Source organism: Salvelinus namaycush, chromosome 14 (assembly GCF_016432855.1).
Source record: "Salvelinus namaycush isolate Seneca chromosome 14, SaNama_1.0, whole genome shotgun sequence".
Taxonomy (NCBI): domain Eukaryota; kingdom Metazoa; phylum Chordata; class Actinopteri; order Salmoniformes; family Salmonidae; genus Salvelinus; species Salvelinus namaycush.
Genome location: NC_052320.1, coordinates 33,732,410 through 33,745,066, shown reverse-complemented (window position 1 = coordinate 33,745,066; position 12,657 = coordinate 33,732,410). Strand labels below are relative to the sequence as shown.

Below are 12,657 nucleotides of genomic sequence, written 5' to 3'. Positions count from 1 at the left end.
CCATTGGGATTCCATCACATTTGGAAGAGGCATTGACTTGTCTTATCAGAAGACTGTATTCTCACATGCCCTCTCCTCCCAAAAATTGCAATATTAGAAATAAATATGGTGAGGTGATCAATCTCAGGTTGCATAAGAGTCTGGCTCAGTGGAATGAGTTCAGCCCCCCATGAGAAATACACTGGAAGGGAAAGGTAAACCACAAGGCACCACTATGAGAGTAACAGTGCATTCGGCCAACAGAGGACCCACAAATAAGTGCCACCATGTGACGCTAGTTTGGAAAGGTGGATAGACATTGCCTTTCTAAAACTGAGAAACAATAAGAGGGCTCTTTGTACAAATTAAAAACCTTGAGGGACTTATTCATATGTTGACTATGTCTTGTGTGAATGTGAATCTATCTAGATAGCTCTGTCATTTTTTATTCATCCAATTGCGATGGTGGCAACTTCCCTCTGTTACTGTATCTAGTATTAAGCTATTTATATGATACTGTACCAAGGCTGAGTTTCTGAGTGAGTGAAGGAAACAAATGTGCCTGAAAAAAGGGAAAGTATATGGCAGCACATAAAACACCCTCTGACCCCCCTTTTCTGTGCAATAAAGCGGTGTGTACATAACATATTCTGTATGGCTTATTTGCTGCGTAAGGTTTATTTGATCGAATAGATATGTCGTAACGCTTAAGTTGTTGCGAGTGTACTGATATAGGACACGTGACATCCCGGGAAATTTTGAGAATTTATTTTTGTATCGAACTTGTCTCGAGATGGCTATACATATTTATGGCATGAGGCTAGTAGCGCAGCACGCTCTCCGTTGAATACAGGCAGTTGACGTCAACATGTATCCACCAATCTAAAGAAAGGATAGGTGGGAGCTAGACAGTCCACCGTGCCGCTTTGTAGTCTCCCATTGTTAGGGCAGAGAGACATGTATCTTGTCAGTACATCCATAATCTTTGACACAGACCACATGAGACAGCATGAGAGAAGAATGTACACAACACAACAACAAGAGGGATGGATAGAGACAGTTCGTGAGGTAGCTCTACCCGATTGATAGTTGTAGTAGTCTACCTCCACCCCAATGGACATATATTTTTTCATCACTGCCACAGTTGTTATTATGTGTAAAGTGCTATTTCTATGTATATTGTTGTTTTTTAACACCATTTTCATTATTTTATTTAACTTGGTCCTGCATGTTGGACTTCGAAGCATAAGATTTTCACTGTACCCTTCAATCACACCTGCAACCCGGTACATGTGACTATTAAACACTGAATAGTAGTTGGTAATAAGCAAATCTTGAAAGTATGCTTTATCTACTTTGAAGAACTACTAGACTAATTTTGTCAGACGGCTCTGCAGCACAGGCATCTACCAGCTAGCTAATAGCCTAGCTAAATAGGATGACTCAATTGAGAGAAACAGAGATAACGTTACATGGTTATCTGGCTGGCTGCTACTGCCTGAGCAGAGATGAGATGATGACTTTAGGAAATGAAATAATAAAGTCATCAAATAAAAAAAAGTTATATACACAACTGAAATATTTTATGAAAGTATGGTCATGTGAATAAATTATGGTTAATAAGTATGCAGTGATGGACAGTCACTAACATCATTGGGCTCTTATTAATTGTTTTCTTCTGTGTTGTTAGACAATGGAATGTTTTCAATTTTTGGGCAAATTAATGTTCTCAATATTTGGCTTTGGAATTTCAATTAAATAGCTCTAAAATTATTTCAATGTCATATTTCATAATGTATTTTTATTTTTTTTATTATCGAAACAGAAATCAAATGTTTTATTATTATTTTTCCAAAACAGAACCGACCTCAAAAAACACTAATCACTCAGCACTAATAAGTTGTATTCTTCAAGAATCAATGGGTATATATCACCAATTTAAAAGTCAAAAAATGGATGTAGCAATCACAGATTGCCCCCTTTAAGTGAAGCAGTGAAATATAGTCATAGTTAAATATATTAAAATAGCTTGTCTGATTACTTTGATAGACTACTTATCAACCGTATTACTTAGGAGTGTGGGGCAGTTAGATCCCATATTTCATCACAAATAATTGTTCAGATTAGTAGACTTTTACTCACAAGGAATTAGAAAAGTTTTGGGTTATTATTTGGGGAGAGCTATATGATGTTGCATCTAGTGGAAGAAGTTTAGAAGTTTGTTAGTGTTGAAAAATGTTGACTTGTTTAATTGTAAGTAGCCCAGAAGTATTTGTAGCAGTAATAGTGTAATAGTGAATAGGTAGGTACGTTTTTATGTAAGTTGTTGAGAAAGTTCAGTTGTTTGTAAAAGTTGAGATGAAATGTAGTTATAATAAATATAATTAGAGGGTGCTTATATAGTCCTGTTTCACTGTATGTACAAATGGGTAACCTGTACAAGTGTGAGGTGTGAAATGGAAATGTGTTTCTGCATATCCCACTTCCCCTGTGGGGTCACAGCCAGGGGATCAGCCATTATTGATGGCGACCATGGAGCAATTACGGTTATTTGCCTTGCTCAGGGATTTGACCCAGCAACCTTTCAGTTACTAGCCCAACGCTCCTAACTGCCATGTTACCTGACGCCCCTTTTTGATGTGGTTACAAAAACAGCTGCATCGTTTGATTGGTATACTGTTCTGATTTCAGATTTGAAAAGCAGGAAGTAGGCCAAGATTTCATAAGTTGTTGGGAAAGTGGTCAAAGTAGCTGATTTGTGTCAAAAGTTACGTTCTTTACAGTCAATAGAATGTTGGAATTCACGGGAGTTTTCAACAATGGGAGCTTTAGAATGTTAAAGAAATCCCATTAATGTGGATGAAGGACAAAAAGTATGAATGTTATCAAAAAGTTGTATACAAGCACACTGGTCCTGACCAGTCTACACATTTTAAAGTTTGAATTATGTTTCTACCTTAAAGGGGCAATCAGCAGCTGAAACAATATCAAACAAAGTGAGATCCCCACCCCTGTTTCGGTAAAAGGCTGAGGGATGGGGCTAGAGAAATGTAACCACTCTCAAATTCATAGATAGAGCTATGGATGCAAGGACTGACTATCCATGATATCAACATTGTAGTTTTAACCATGTTTTGAGGCTGTATAGTGTTGGTTTACATATACTTTGTTTACAAAGTTTGGAGTAAAACAAGCTTATATTTTGGGTTATGATGGGTTATGATAGATTAACTAAGCTCGTGAGGCATTTATAAATTATATTCTTCAAGTATTAATTGGTACATATCATTAGTTTATAAAAAAAAAAATGGATGTAGCAAATGCAGATTGCCCCTTTAAACAGTGTACAAAAAATGTTGTACCAAATAAAAATAAGTCCGAAATAAGTTGTACAATATTTAAAGTGTAATTAACAAGTCCTATTAATACACATCCCATTGAAAACAGGCACACGTTTAAAATAATACAATTTCCAAAATGCACGTGCCAACTCGCAGTTGCCAGTCATGGGTTGTCACTAAGCGAATAGTGCGGGCTTGCTGGGAATCAGAGTTTTACTTGCCGAGCTCTCCAGTTTTTTCCCCAATACTCGCAGAAGATTGTTGAAACTCAGCATCCCATAAAGCACTGCTACCATGTACTCCTCCCATACGACTTCCTCCCTTTAGTTTAGAGATGCACAATTTTAGATTAAACGAATGTGTTAGCTAGCTAGCTTTCGTAAAATGAAAAGCAATTTGCAAGACATTTAGGAAAACACACAGCATTTTTTTAAATGGAACGGTTGCTGAAATAGCCAGTGCCTTTTGTTCATGCGCTGTGGAGTGATAACGTTAGCTTAGCTAGCTATTTCGCCATCTAACACAGGCTCGCTAGCTAGCTAGCTTTTTCCAATGGACAAGCCTGTTAAACCGCTGTCGAGCTAGCCAACAGAAGCCTAATTATATGTAATTTAGGGGAAGATTTTTTTTCAAAAGAAATTGCAAGGCACTTCTTACAGTGATGGATGAAGTTGATAAGATTTTAATTCACTCGCTTAGACAGACTGGCACGTAAGTATCTAGCTAGCTAAAGTTACTTTCTAACATTATCAATAAATAACCTGTTGTTGCTAGCTTGCAATTTAGTTAGCTAACGTTTGCTAGCTCATGTGTCTACTGTAGTGAGTTTGGCTAACCCTTGTCTTTGATTTGATAGCCACTGATACCCATATCTACATTCACTCACTCACCAGAGCCATTAATCACTCTGCCAATAATAAAACATGGTCGATAGTGTAATGAGCAGAATTCGTCTATATCTTTCTATCTAGCATGTTAGTTACACCACAGAACTTTGAATGTCATTTGAAAGTTTAATTGGCTGATCACATGAGAAGTGGGTGTGACACAAGTGGGAGGTTAACCCTGTGCACCTGCACCTCATGCTGTGTCTGTTTGCACAGGGACGTGGGGAAGGATGTGCAGAGTGTGAAGCACTTCACCAGTGAGCTGATAGTGGAGGCGGTGGTGAGATGTCTGCGAGTGATCGACCCGGCCCTGGGAAGCGGACTGTCCCCCTCCTTACCCCCAGGCATGTCTGCCCGCTTCCGTGTGGGCATGAGCCTGGCACAGGCCTGTCAGGTGAGAGGTCGAAAGGGATAGTCATAGTGCTCCCCCTCCTGTTGCAAAATGGGGCTCACTCCTTTTGATCACATGAAGATTAAGATATTGTTGGCTGTAAATGGATAACCACGCATGACTTATTGATGTACCCATTTGACCTATACCCCCTTTGCATGACACTCAGTCCAGGGTTTTTTTGGTATTCTGAAATGAATTTACTGCCATTAGATCAAGTTCAGTTTTTCATGGTCCCAACTACATGCATGCAGTCTGGACCACTGATGCCTGAATAGAAGTCATTCAGCAACCAATTTGACCTCCTGCTACAATGTGAAGTCATGTCATATAGACTAATGCCATTCCATCTCATTGAGCATTGTTTTGAACTGTTTTTGTTTCCTTGCTTGATTGACTATTGAATAGCCCAATTGCTTGCGTAACTTCAGTTGAGTGGTCTACTGAGATTAACAGTTTACTTACAAGATTTAGAATCTGCCAAGTGTGAATACATTTGGTTTGATCATTTTGTGAAGCAGGCTACATCATTGGACATGTTCATGGAAATCTCATAGACATTTCTGGTTCCATTTCTTACCCGGAATGACCCTCATGTTCTAAAGGGTGAGGCATTATGCTAAGGTCAATGGCCTGTGTATGAACAGACTCCATAACGAGGTTGACATGTGTTTTATTTGCAGGACCTTGGCTACAAGGGAGAGATTGGCTACCAGACCTTTCTGTACAGCAATGAGCCAGAGATCCGCTCCCTGCTCATGTTCCTAGTGGAGAAGCTGCCCAGAGAAAGTGCTGAGGCCTCGGACCAACCAGCAGGTACAGACTCAATGTCCCACCATTGTACTTCTTGTCATTAATAAATACCATTCATCCCTTAGCTTTAGTTCTCCCCTTATAAATTGGTTTTATTTTTTGCTTTCTGAACTGTAATCTGATCAATAAAAAGACATTGAATGTTTGTGAACTTCTAAAAATGACAATTATCTGAAAGTATTTCTTTGTCTCATACATTGTACCCCCTAACAGGTAAATCGGCCCTCCTCCAGAAATCCATAGCTGCCCAGATTAAAGCTCAGCTGGCCTTGCCCTGGCTCTCTCCATCCTGCAGACTACCCCTCCTCTGTAAAACACAGGTACGTCCTGCTAGCTATGCTACAAAGCATTATCAATGACGTGGCCTGCTAAGTTGAATATACACTGACAAATAACTTTGGGTTTCCTAGATCATGAAGGAAGCTAGATTAAGGCTGTGTAGTGAGGCAATAATGACTCATGTTCATCCTGTTTTTCATGGCTTCATGGATATTTACTCAAGTCAATATTCCCCAGAACTACAAACTTCCAATTTGAATCTATACACACTTCCTATTTGAATCTATGCGTCTTTGTGTCAACAGTGTTCCCTCTTATTGTATGCGTTCTCACTTCATGTTTCTTTTTAGAACCCAGGACCGTCCCACAGTTTCCACTCTCAGACCCTTAGTTTACCCCACTGCCTCAAAGTGCCTGGGAAAAAGCAATTGAAAGGTAAACCCCAGAATACACACGACTCTCTTAACTTACTGTCATTGCATATCATTTTGTAATCCAATTCTTCCAGTTGTGTAGGATTCTGAATGAGTAGCCTATATACAGTACCAGTCAAAAGTTTGGACACACCTACTCAATCAAGGGTTTTTCTTTATTTTTACTATTTTCAAAAATTTAGAATAATAGCGAAGACATCAACTATGAAATAACACGTGGAATGATGTAGTAACCAAAAAAGTGTTAAACATATTTTAGATTCTTCGAAGTATCCACCCTTTGCCTTGATGACAGCTTTGCACACTCTTGGCATTCTCTCAACCAGCTTCACCTGGACTGCTTTTCCAACAGTCTTGAATGAGTTCTCACATATGCTGAGCACTTGTTGGCTGCTTTTCCTTCACACTGTGGTCCAACTCATCCCAAACCATCTCAATTGGGTTGAGGTTGGGTGATTGTGGAGGCCAGGTCATCTGATGCAGCACTCATCACTCTCGTTCTTGGTCAAATATCCCTTACACAGCCTGGCGATGTGTTGGGTCATTGTCCTGTTGAAAAACAAATGATAGTCCCACTAAGCGCAAACCAGTTGGGATGGCGTATCGCTGCAGAATGCTGTAGTAGCCATGCTAGTTGTGTGCCTTGAATTCTAAATAAATCACAGACAGTGTCTCCAGCAAAGCACCATCACACCACCTCCTCTATGTTTCACGGTGGGAACCACTCATGCAGAGATCATCCGTTCACCTACTCTGCGTCTCACAAAAACATAGCGGTTGGAACCAAAAATCGAAAATTTGGACTCATCAGACCAAAGGACAGATTTCCATCGGTCTAATGTCCATTGCTTGTGTTTCTTGGCCCAAGCAAGTCTCTTCTTATTATTGGTGTCCTTTAGTAGTGGTTTCTTTGCAGCAATTAGACCATGAAGGCCTGATTCACGCAGTCTCGTCTGAACAGTTGATGTCTGTTACTTGAACTCTGTAAGGAATTTATTTGCGCTGCAATTTCTGAGGCTGTTAACGCTAATGAACTTGTGCTCTGCAGCAGAGGTAACTCTGGGTCTTCCTTTCCTGTGGCGGTCCTCATGAGAGCCAGTTGCATCATAGCACTTTTTTTTTGGCTGCACTTGAGGAAACTGACCTCCATGTTTTAAGTTAATGATGGACTGTCATTTTTCTTTGCTTATTTGAGCTGGTCTTGCCATAATATGGACTTAGCCCTATATGGTAAAAGACCATCTCCTGTATACCACCCCTACCTTGTCACAACACAACTGATTGGCTCAAATGCATTAAGAAGGAAAGAAATTCCACAAATGAACTTTTAACAAGGCATTCCTGTTAATTGAAAAGCATTCCAGGTGACTACCTCAAGAAGCTGGTTGAGAGAATGCCAAGAGTGTGCAAAGTGTTATTTCATAATTTTGATGTCTTCACTATTATTCTACAATGTAGGAAAAAAATAAAAAATAATAAAGAACCTTGAATGAGTAGGTGTGTCAACCTTTGACTGGTACTGTATATAAGCAGGTGTTACATTAGGCTTGGTACAAGATCTTCTTTGCTACTGAAATGAGAGCATATGGTGACAGTTCAATACCAGTATACCATGTCATTCTTTTCTCCCCCTCTTCAGAGGAAAATGACTACCACAGGGACTTCCTTCCCCCTGTAACTGCCCAGCCGTCGCAGCATGCCTCCGTGCCGGCCTCCCTGCTGGAGCAGCATGCAGGGGAGCTCAGTGCCGCCCAGGAGTGGGAGAACGAGTGGAACAGCCAAGGCCTACTCTCCCGCCTCACGCCCGAGGTATGCTCTTTAAGGGATAGTTTAAGTTTTTGACATGAATTTGAGAACAAAAATAATATGTGTTCAATGCAGTGTTTTCATCTGTGAACTCCTGTCTCCTCGTGTCCACCCAGGAATATCGCTCCAGGAAGCGTGCCCGTCTACAGAAGCGGATCGAAGAGCAGCTGCGCACTGCAGCCCAGACCCGCCCGGACAACCTCGGTGCTCACGGGTCGGGCTCTGACCTCACAGAGCTGCTGCAGTCCTTCGGGGGCTCTCCCCTCATTGGTGACATCATCGCCAAGGGCACCCGCTTCACCCACACTGAAAAATTAACTTTCACAGAGGTGAATGATGGGTTAAACAAAGCCTGCTCCAAAGACATTGAGCAAGATCTCCAAATGTTCCCCCTTTTTGATTTCCAATCTCAATCCAGCCTTTGTTTCTCTCTAACCGGTCCATGCCTCTCTCTGGGTGTGTTTGTCAGGAGCCTGAGAAAGCTGCCAAGCAGATGGCAGCAGCGGCCAACTCCCTCCCCAGCTCACATCAGTCGGAGGAGGACCTGCAGGCCCGACAGCAGGAGGAGCTGGCCTCCCTGCAGCAGCAGCTCCAGCAGCTCTCCCTCAGCCTAGAGGAGGTGGGCGGAGACATGAGGCAGCTCACTGTGTCCATACATCAGGTAATTGGAGCCTCTCTTCAAAATAGACAAACTGTATTTGCGTAGACCTCGGACCAGAGTTAACACAGTGGAATGAACTATGATATGTAAGATATAGTCACCCTGCGACACTTGTCTGTGTGCAGGTGTCAGATGAGCTGAAGCAGAAAGAGCTGAGCAACACGGAGGAGGAGGACTCTGTGCGGGTAAAGAAGCAGACCATATACCTGCTGCCGGACGGGGAGAACAACCTGGCCAAGCTGCAGGCCCTAGTGGAGGGAAGTGCCGAGCGAGTGGTCAACCTGGCCGCCCAGTGGGAGAAACACAGAGCTCCACTTATCGACGAGCACCGCAGGCTCAAGGAGCTCTGCAGCAACAAAGAGGTAGCGTTCATCTCCTTAGATATCCCCAAGTGTGTGTGTGTGACAGAAAGAAACTCTTAATTCAACTTCCATTCTTTTCTCTAGATGGAGTCCTCCCGAAAGCTATCTGAAATCAAAGAGCTTCATGAAAAAATCAGTCAATCTGCGGAGGAGGCCAAGAAGAAGGAGGGACTGTATAAACAACTGGTATTAGAACTAATTAAATGTATTTGGGATGATTTACTTCCACAATGTGTATTAATTTGGTTCCTGTCCAAGCATTATGTCTAACACCAGTTTTTGGAAATCTGATTTGTCCTTCAGATAACAGAGTTTGAGAATCTCCCCAAAGATATCTCCCGCTCAGCGTACACTGCGAGGATCCTGGAGATCGTTGGCAACATTCGGAAACAGAAGGAAGAAATTACAAAGGTACACTGTCTGAGACACCTCGCATCAATACAGTCCTGAGTATCTCCTTAAAAACAGTAATTAAAACAAAATTTGAATCTGAGTAGAGTGATTTTAAGTATGGTATTTGTGTGTCCCCCTTTTCTCTGTAGATTCTGTCTGACACTAAGGAGCTGCAGAAAGAGATTAACAGCCTGACTGGAAAACTGGACCGAACGTTCGCTGTGACTGATGAGCTGGTCTTCAAGGTAGAGAACTCCATGATTTAACTTCTTTATATTAGGGGTCTAAGGAATACCTGATCATTTTATTTCAATTGTTCTCTATACCACAGTTGTCTTCAATTGCCTAATCATACTTTTCCTCATACTGTGCAGGATGCGAAGAAAGACGAATCTGTCCGCAAATCCTACAAGTACCTGGCAGCCTTGCATGAGGTAAGAGCTTGTTGGCAGAATATAACCTTTGTAGAAACTGAAGAGCAATGTGTATATCCTTGGGTGTGGTGCACTGTGGTAATTTTAGGGCCTTATAACTATATTGGTTAGTTGTGTGACTTGATTCTCTTTCCTGGTATAGAACTGCACTCAGTTGATCCAAACTATTGAAGACACTGGCACAATCATGAGAGAGATCAGAGACCTGGAGGAACAGGTATATATGGACCTCTTATTTTATACCAAACCACTAACTTGCACTGCTACTGTACAACATGAGTCATAGTTTGTGATTTTATTTGGCATAGCGATATAGTAGAGCTTGGTAGACTTGGTAGAGCAAACTTTTAAAGTTCCCTTCTCTCCATAGATTGAAACAGAGAATGGTAAAAAGACTGTAAGCAACCTGGAGAAGATCCTGGAGGACTACAAAGCCATTCGCCAGGAGAACTCTGCTCTGGCTGCCAAGATCAGAGAGGCCTGACGTGACCCTCCTCAGCATGATGCACCGTAGTGGCCGCCTGACTTGTCTGCTGGTCAAACTGACCGGTAGGTAGCATGCCCTCGAGACTGCCTGTCCTGTGTGTGGAACCAAGAAAGCACACTCCATCTCGTCTCAAGACTTTCAACGCTTTCCTTCGTCCAACGTCACCTTTGGTTTTGCCTTCTGGGAGCACTGACAGCATATGGGGGAGGGGAGATTGAATTTTGTACTGAAAATACTTAATTTTTTATGCACAAACCTTGGCTGAACAAAATCCATGCAGGATATAGAAAAGAGATGTGTGATGCATAAAACAGTGATGAATTAATTATACTTGCCTTGCATCCCTGGTGTCCCATACTGGTTCCATATTGATTCCACACAATCAAAAAATAGGTTCTGTACAAATGATGCTCTCATAAGATCTACTACACATTTCTAATAGAAAGTATCTCAATTGCAGTAGTTCTGATTGACCCATCAAGTGAATGTCTTGATGATCGAGGTACAATTACACAAGCACTGATTTACGTCCCTATGAATTTGAGTACATCAATCATTACCTACATTCTTAGACCAGTCATTGGAAATGAATGATTGATTTAGAACTCACGAGGTCGTTTGAATGTCATCCAGTCCTAGACTAGTAAACCTAGTCATTGTAAGTGATTCTGCTGAATCGGATGAGGTTAGTGTGCTTTGAAAATGTCAGGTCTATGTACCCTCAAAGTGCACTATGTTTCAGAAGTAACATGCACCATCACAATCCCCCTGAGTAATGGTTGCTGTACAAATGACCAGCTTTAAGCTTTTTTTTCCAATGTACAATACTTCAAGTAATCTTGATCCTACTTTGAAATGCAATGCAGTTCCATGTGTTACGGTGAATTTCTTAATTTTGTCCCTCCCATTCCACAGACAAATGCAAGGGCTAGGTATGGCCTAAGATACCGTTGACTTGTGCAGAAAGAAATCCATGCCATATTTTGTCTTACAAACTGGAATCGATAAGGAGATTACTAGGTTTGTCCTTTCTAGGTCATTCTCATGCCTTGAAATCAAATGCTGCTTTTGTCTCTTTTGCTGAGTATTATTTGGCTTAGGGTAAATTGCCTTGCCTTTTGGGCATTGATCTCCTGAAATGGCCAAGATTAGATAACAAATAAACTACATTGATTGACAATGATTCATGTAAAACTTGTATAAAAATGTTAGTCAGCAGCAAATTAACATTTAAATGAAAGTCCTGTGCTATGTTGCGTTTTCTTTCACACGTTAAGGTTTAGTTAATGTTGAAATGCTGAGACGTCCTTTGCATCACGTTTGTATTCTGGCCTTTTTTCCCATGATCCTGTGGGAATGCCTGTTGTACTGGCTCTTTAGCCCTGTTTATACCTGGTGCCAACATGTGTCCTTTGTCCTGATCTTGTCAACGTTGTAATTGTGCCACATTTTTTGACGGGTGTAGATGATTAAAAAACACTTTGTGATCAGATCTTCCTGATCACCTCAGGAGGTGGCTGTGTTCACACAGGCAGTCCAATTCTGATCTTTTACCCATTTATTAACAAAATAGCTTATCTGATTGGTCAAAATGCCAATTAGGGAAAAAAGTATTATGCTGCCTGTGTAATCACTGCCATTGTGTCTGGATATCAGTCAAGTGTTAACAGATCCTGATGGTCAAACTAAATCATCATACTGGCCTCTAAGATCATTGACACTGAGCACCATTGACTTATGGCATCAGCAATTGTCTTAAAATAAATACATTAATATTGTTTTGAAAGAATATCTGTCAAAAATGTGCATGCAGGGAGACACCAGCTAATCTGTTCATAATGTGGACAGTGGCTGGGTAGATGCATCACCTGGATCAGATCACAAAACTCACATAACACATGTAAACAAGGCTTCTTGTTTTTGGCACAGTTGCATCAGGCACAAATATCCATTATCAATCATTAGTATATCCACACATGTACCTCTCTTGGATCCATCATGCTGTTATTTTCAAGAATGTACTTGCAATATTGAGTTGCATGTATTAATATATTTTAATATAAATTGATGTGTTCCAAACTGTAGTCATACAGTTACAATTGACACATGACATGGTTGATCTCGTAATATTCACTAGATGGGCTACCAACCGTACAATGTGTAACTTGTTACTGCGGGAAACCACTTGCTGAATCCATTGGCGTCTAATAACATGTAACGCTAATTTTTACCCACATTTTTCACCACAGACAATTTTCTTAAAATATGATTATTAGAATAAAACCTAGATTTAATCTAATTATGGTTCCCAGGTTTTATAAATATTTCATCCATGAAATAAAACATGAGATGCTTCTGCCAGCTGGAGGCTTAGATCAGTCACGTAGCAG

The 12,657-nt window shown here is 41.0% G+C and overlaps 1 protein-coding gene across 1 annotated transcript; it reads left to right on the top strand.

Moving 5' to 3' along the window:
- The first annotated feature begins 3,634 nt into the window (after positions 1 to 3,634).
- LOC120059420 (coiled-coil domain-containing protein 22-like) lies at positions 3,635 to 12,052 on the top strand. Its single transcript, XM_039008456.1, has 15 exons — positions 3,635 to 4,031; positions 4,424 to 4,601; positions 5,282 to 5,414; positions 5,625 to 5,731; positions 6,041 to 6,125; positions 7,764 to 7,933; positions 8,047 to 8,259; positions 8,400 to 8,591; positions 8,717 to 8,953; positions 9,038 to 9,139; positions 9,257 to 9,364; positions 9,496 to 9,591; positions 9,721 to 9,780; positions 9,923 to 9,997; positions 10,151 to 12,052. The coding sequence occupies exons 1-15, from the start codon at positions 3,982 to 3,984 to the stop codon at positions 10,262 to 10,264; spliced, it is 1,920 nt and encodes a 639-aa protein (XP_038864384.1). The 5' UTR covers positions 3,635 to 3,981; the 3' UTR covers positions 10,265 to 12,052.
- Positions 12,053 to 12,657: the final 605 nt, after the last annotated feature.

Coding starts and splice junctions, on each gene's coding strand:
- LOC120059420 (XM_039008456.1), top strand. CDS start 3,982: ATGGATGAAGTTGATAAGATTTTAATTCACTCGCTTAGACAGACTGGC. Junction 5,415..5,624: donor GGCCTCGGACCAACCAGCAG/GTACAGACTCAA, acceptor ACCCCCTAACAG/GTAAATCGGCCCTCCTCCAG. Junction 8,592..8,716: donor TCACTGTGTCCATACATCAG/GTAATTGGAGCC, acceptor GTCTGTGTGCAG/GTGTCAGATGAGCTGAAGCA.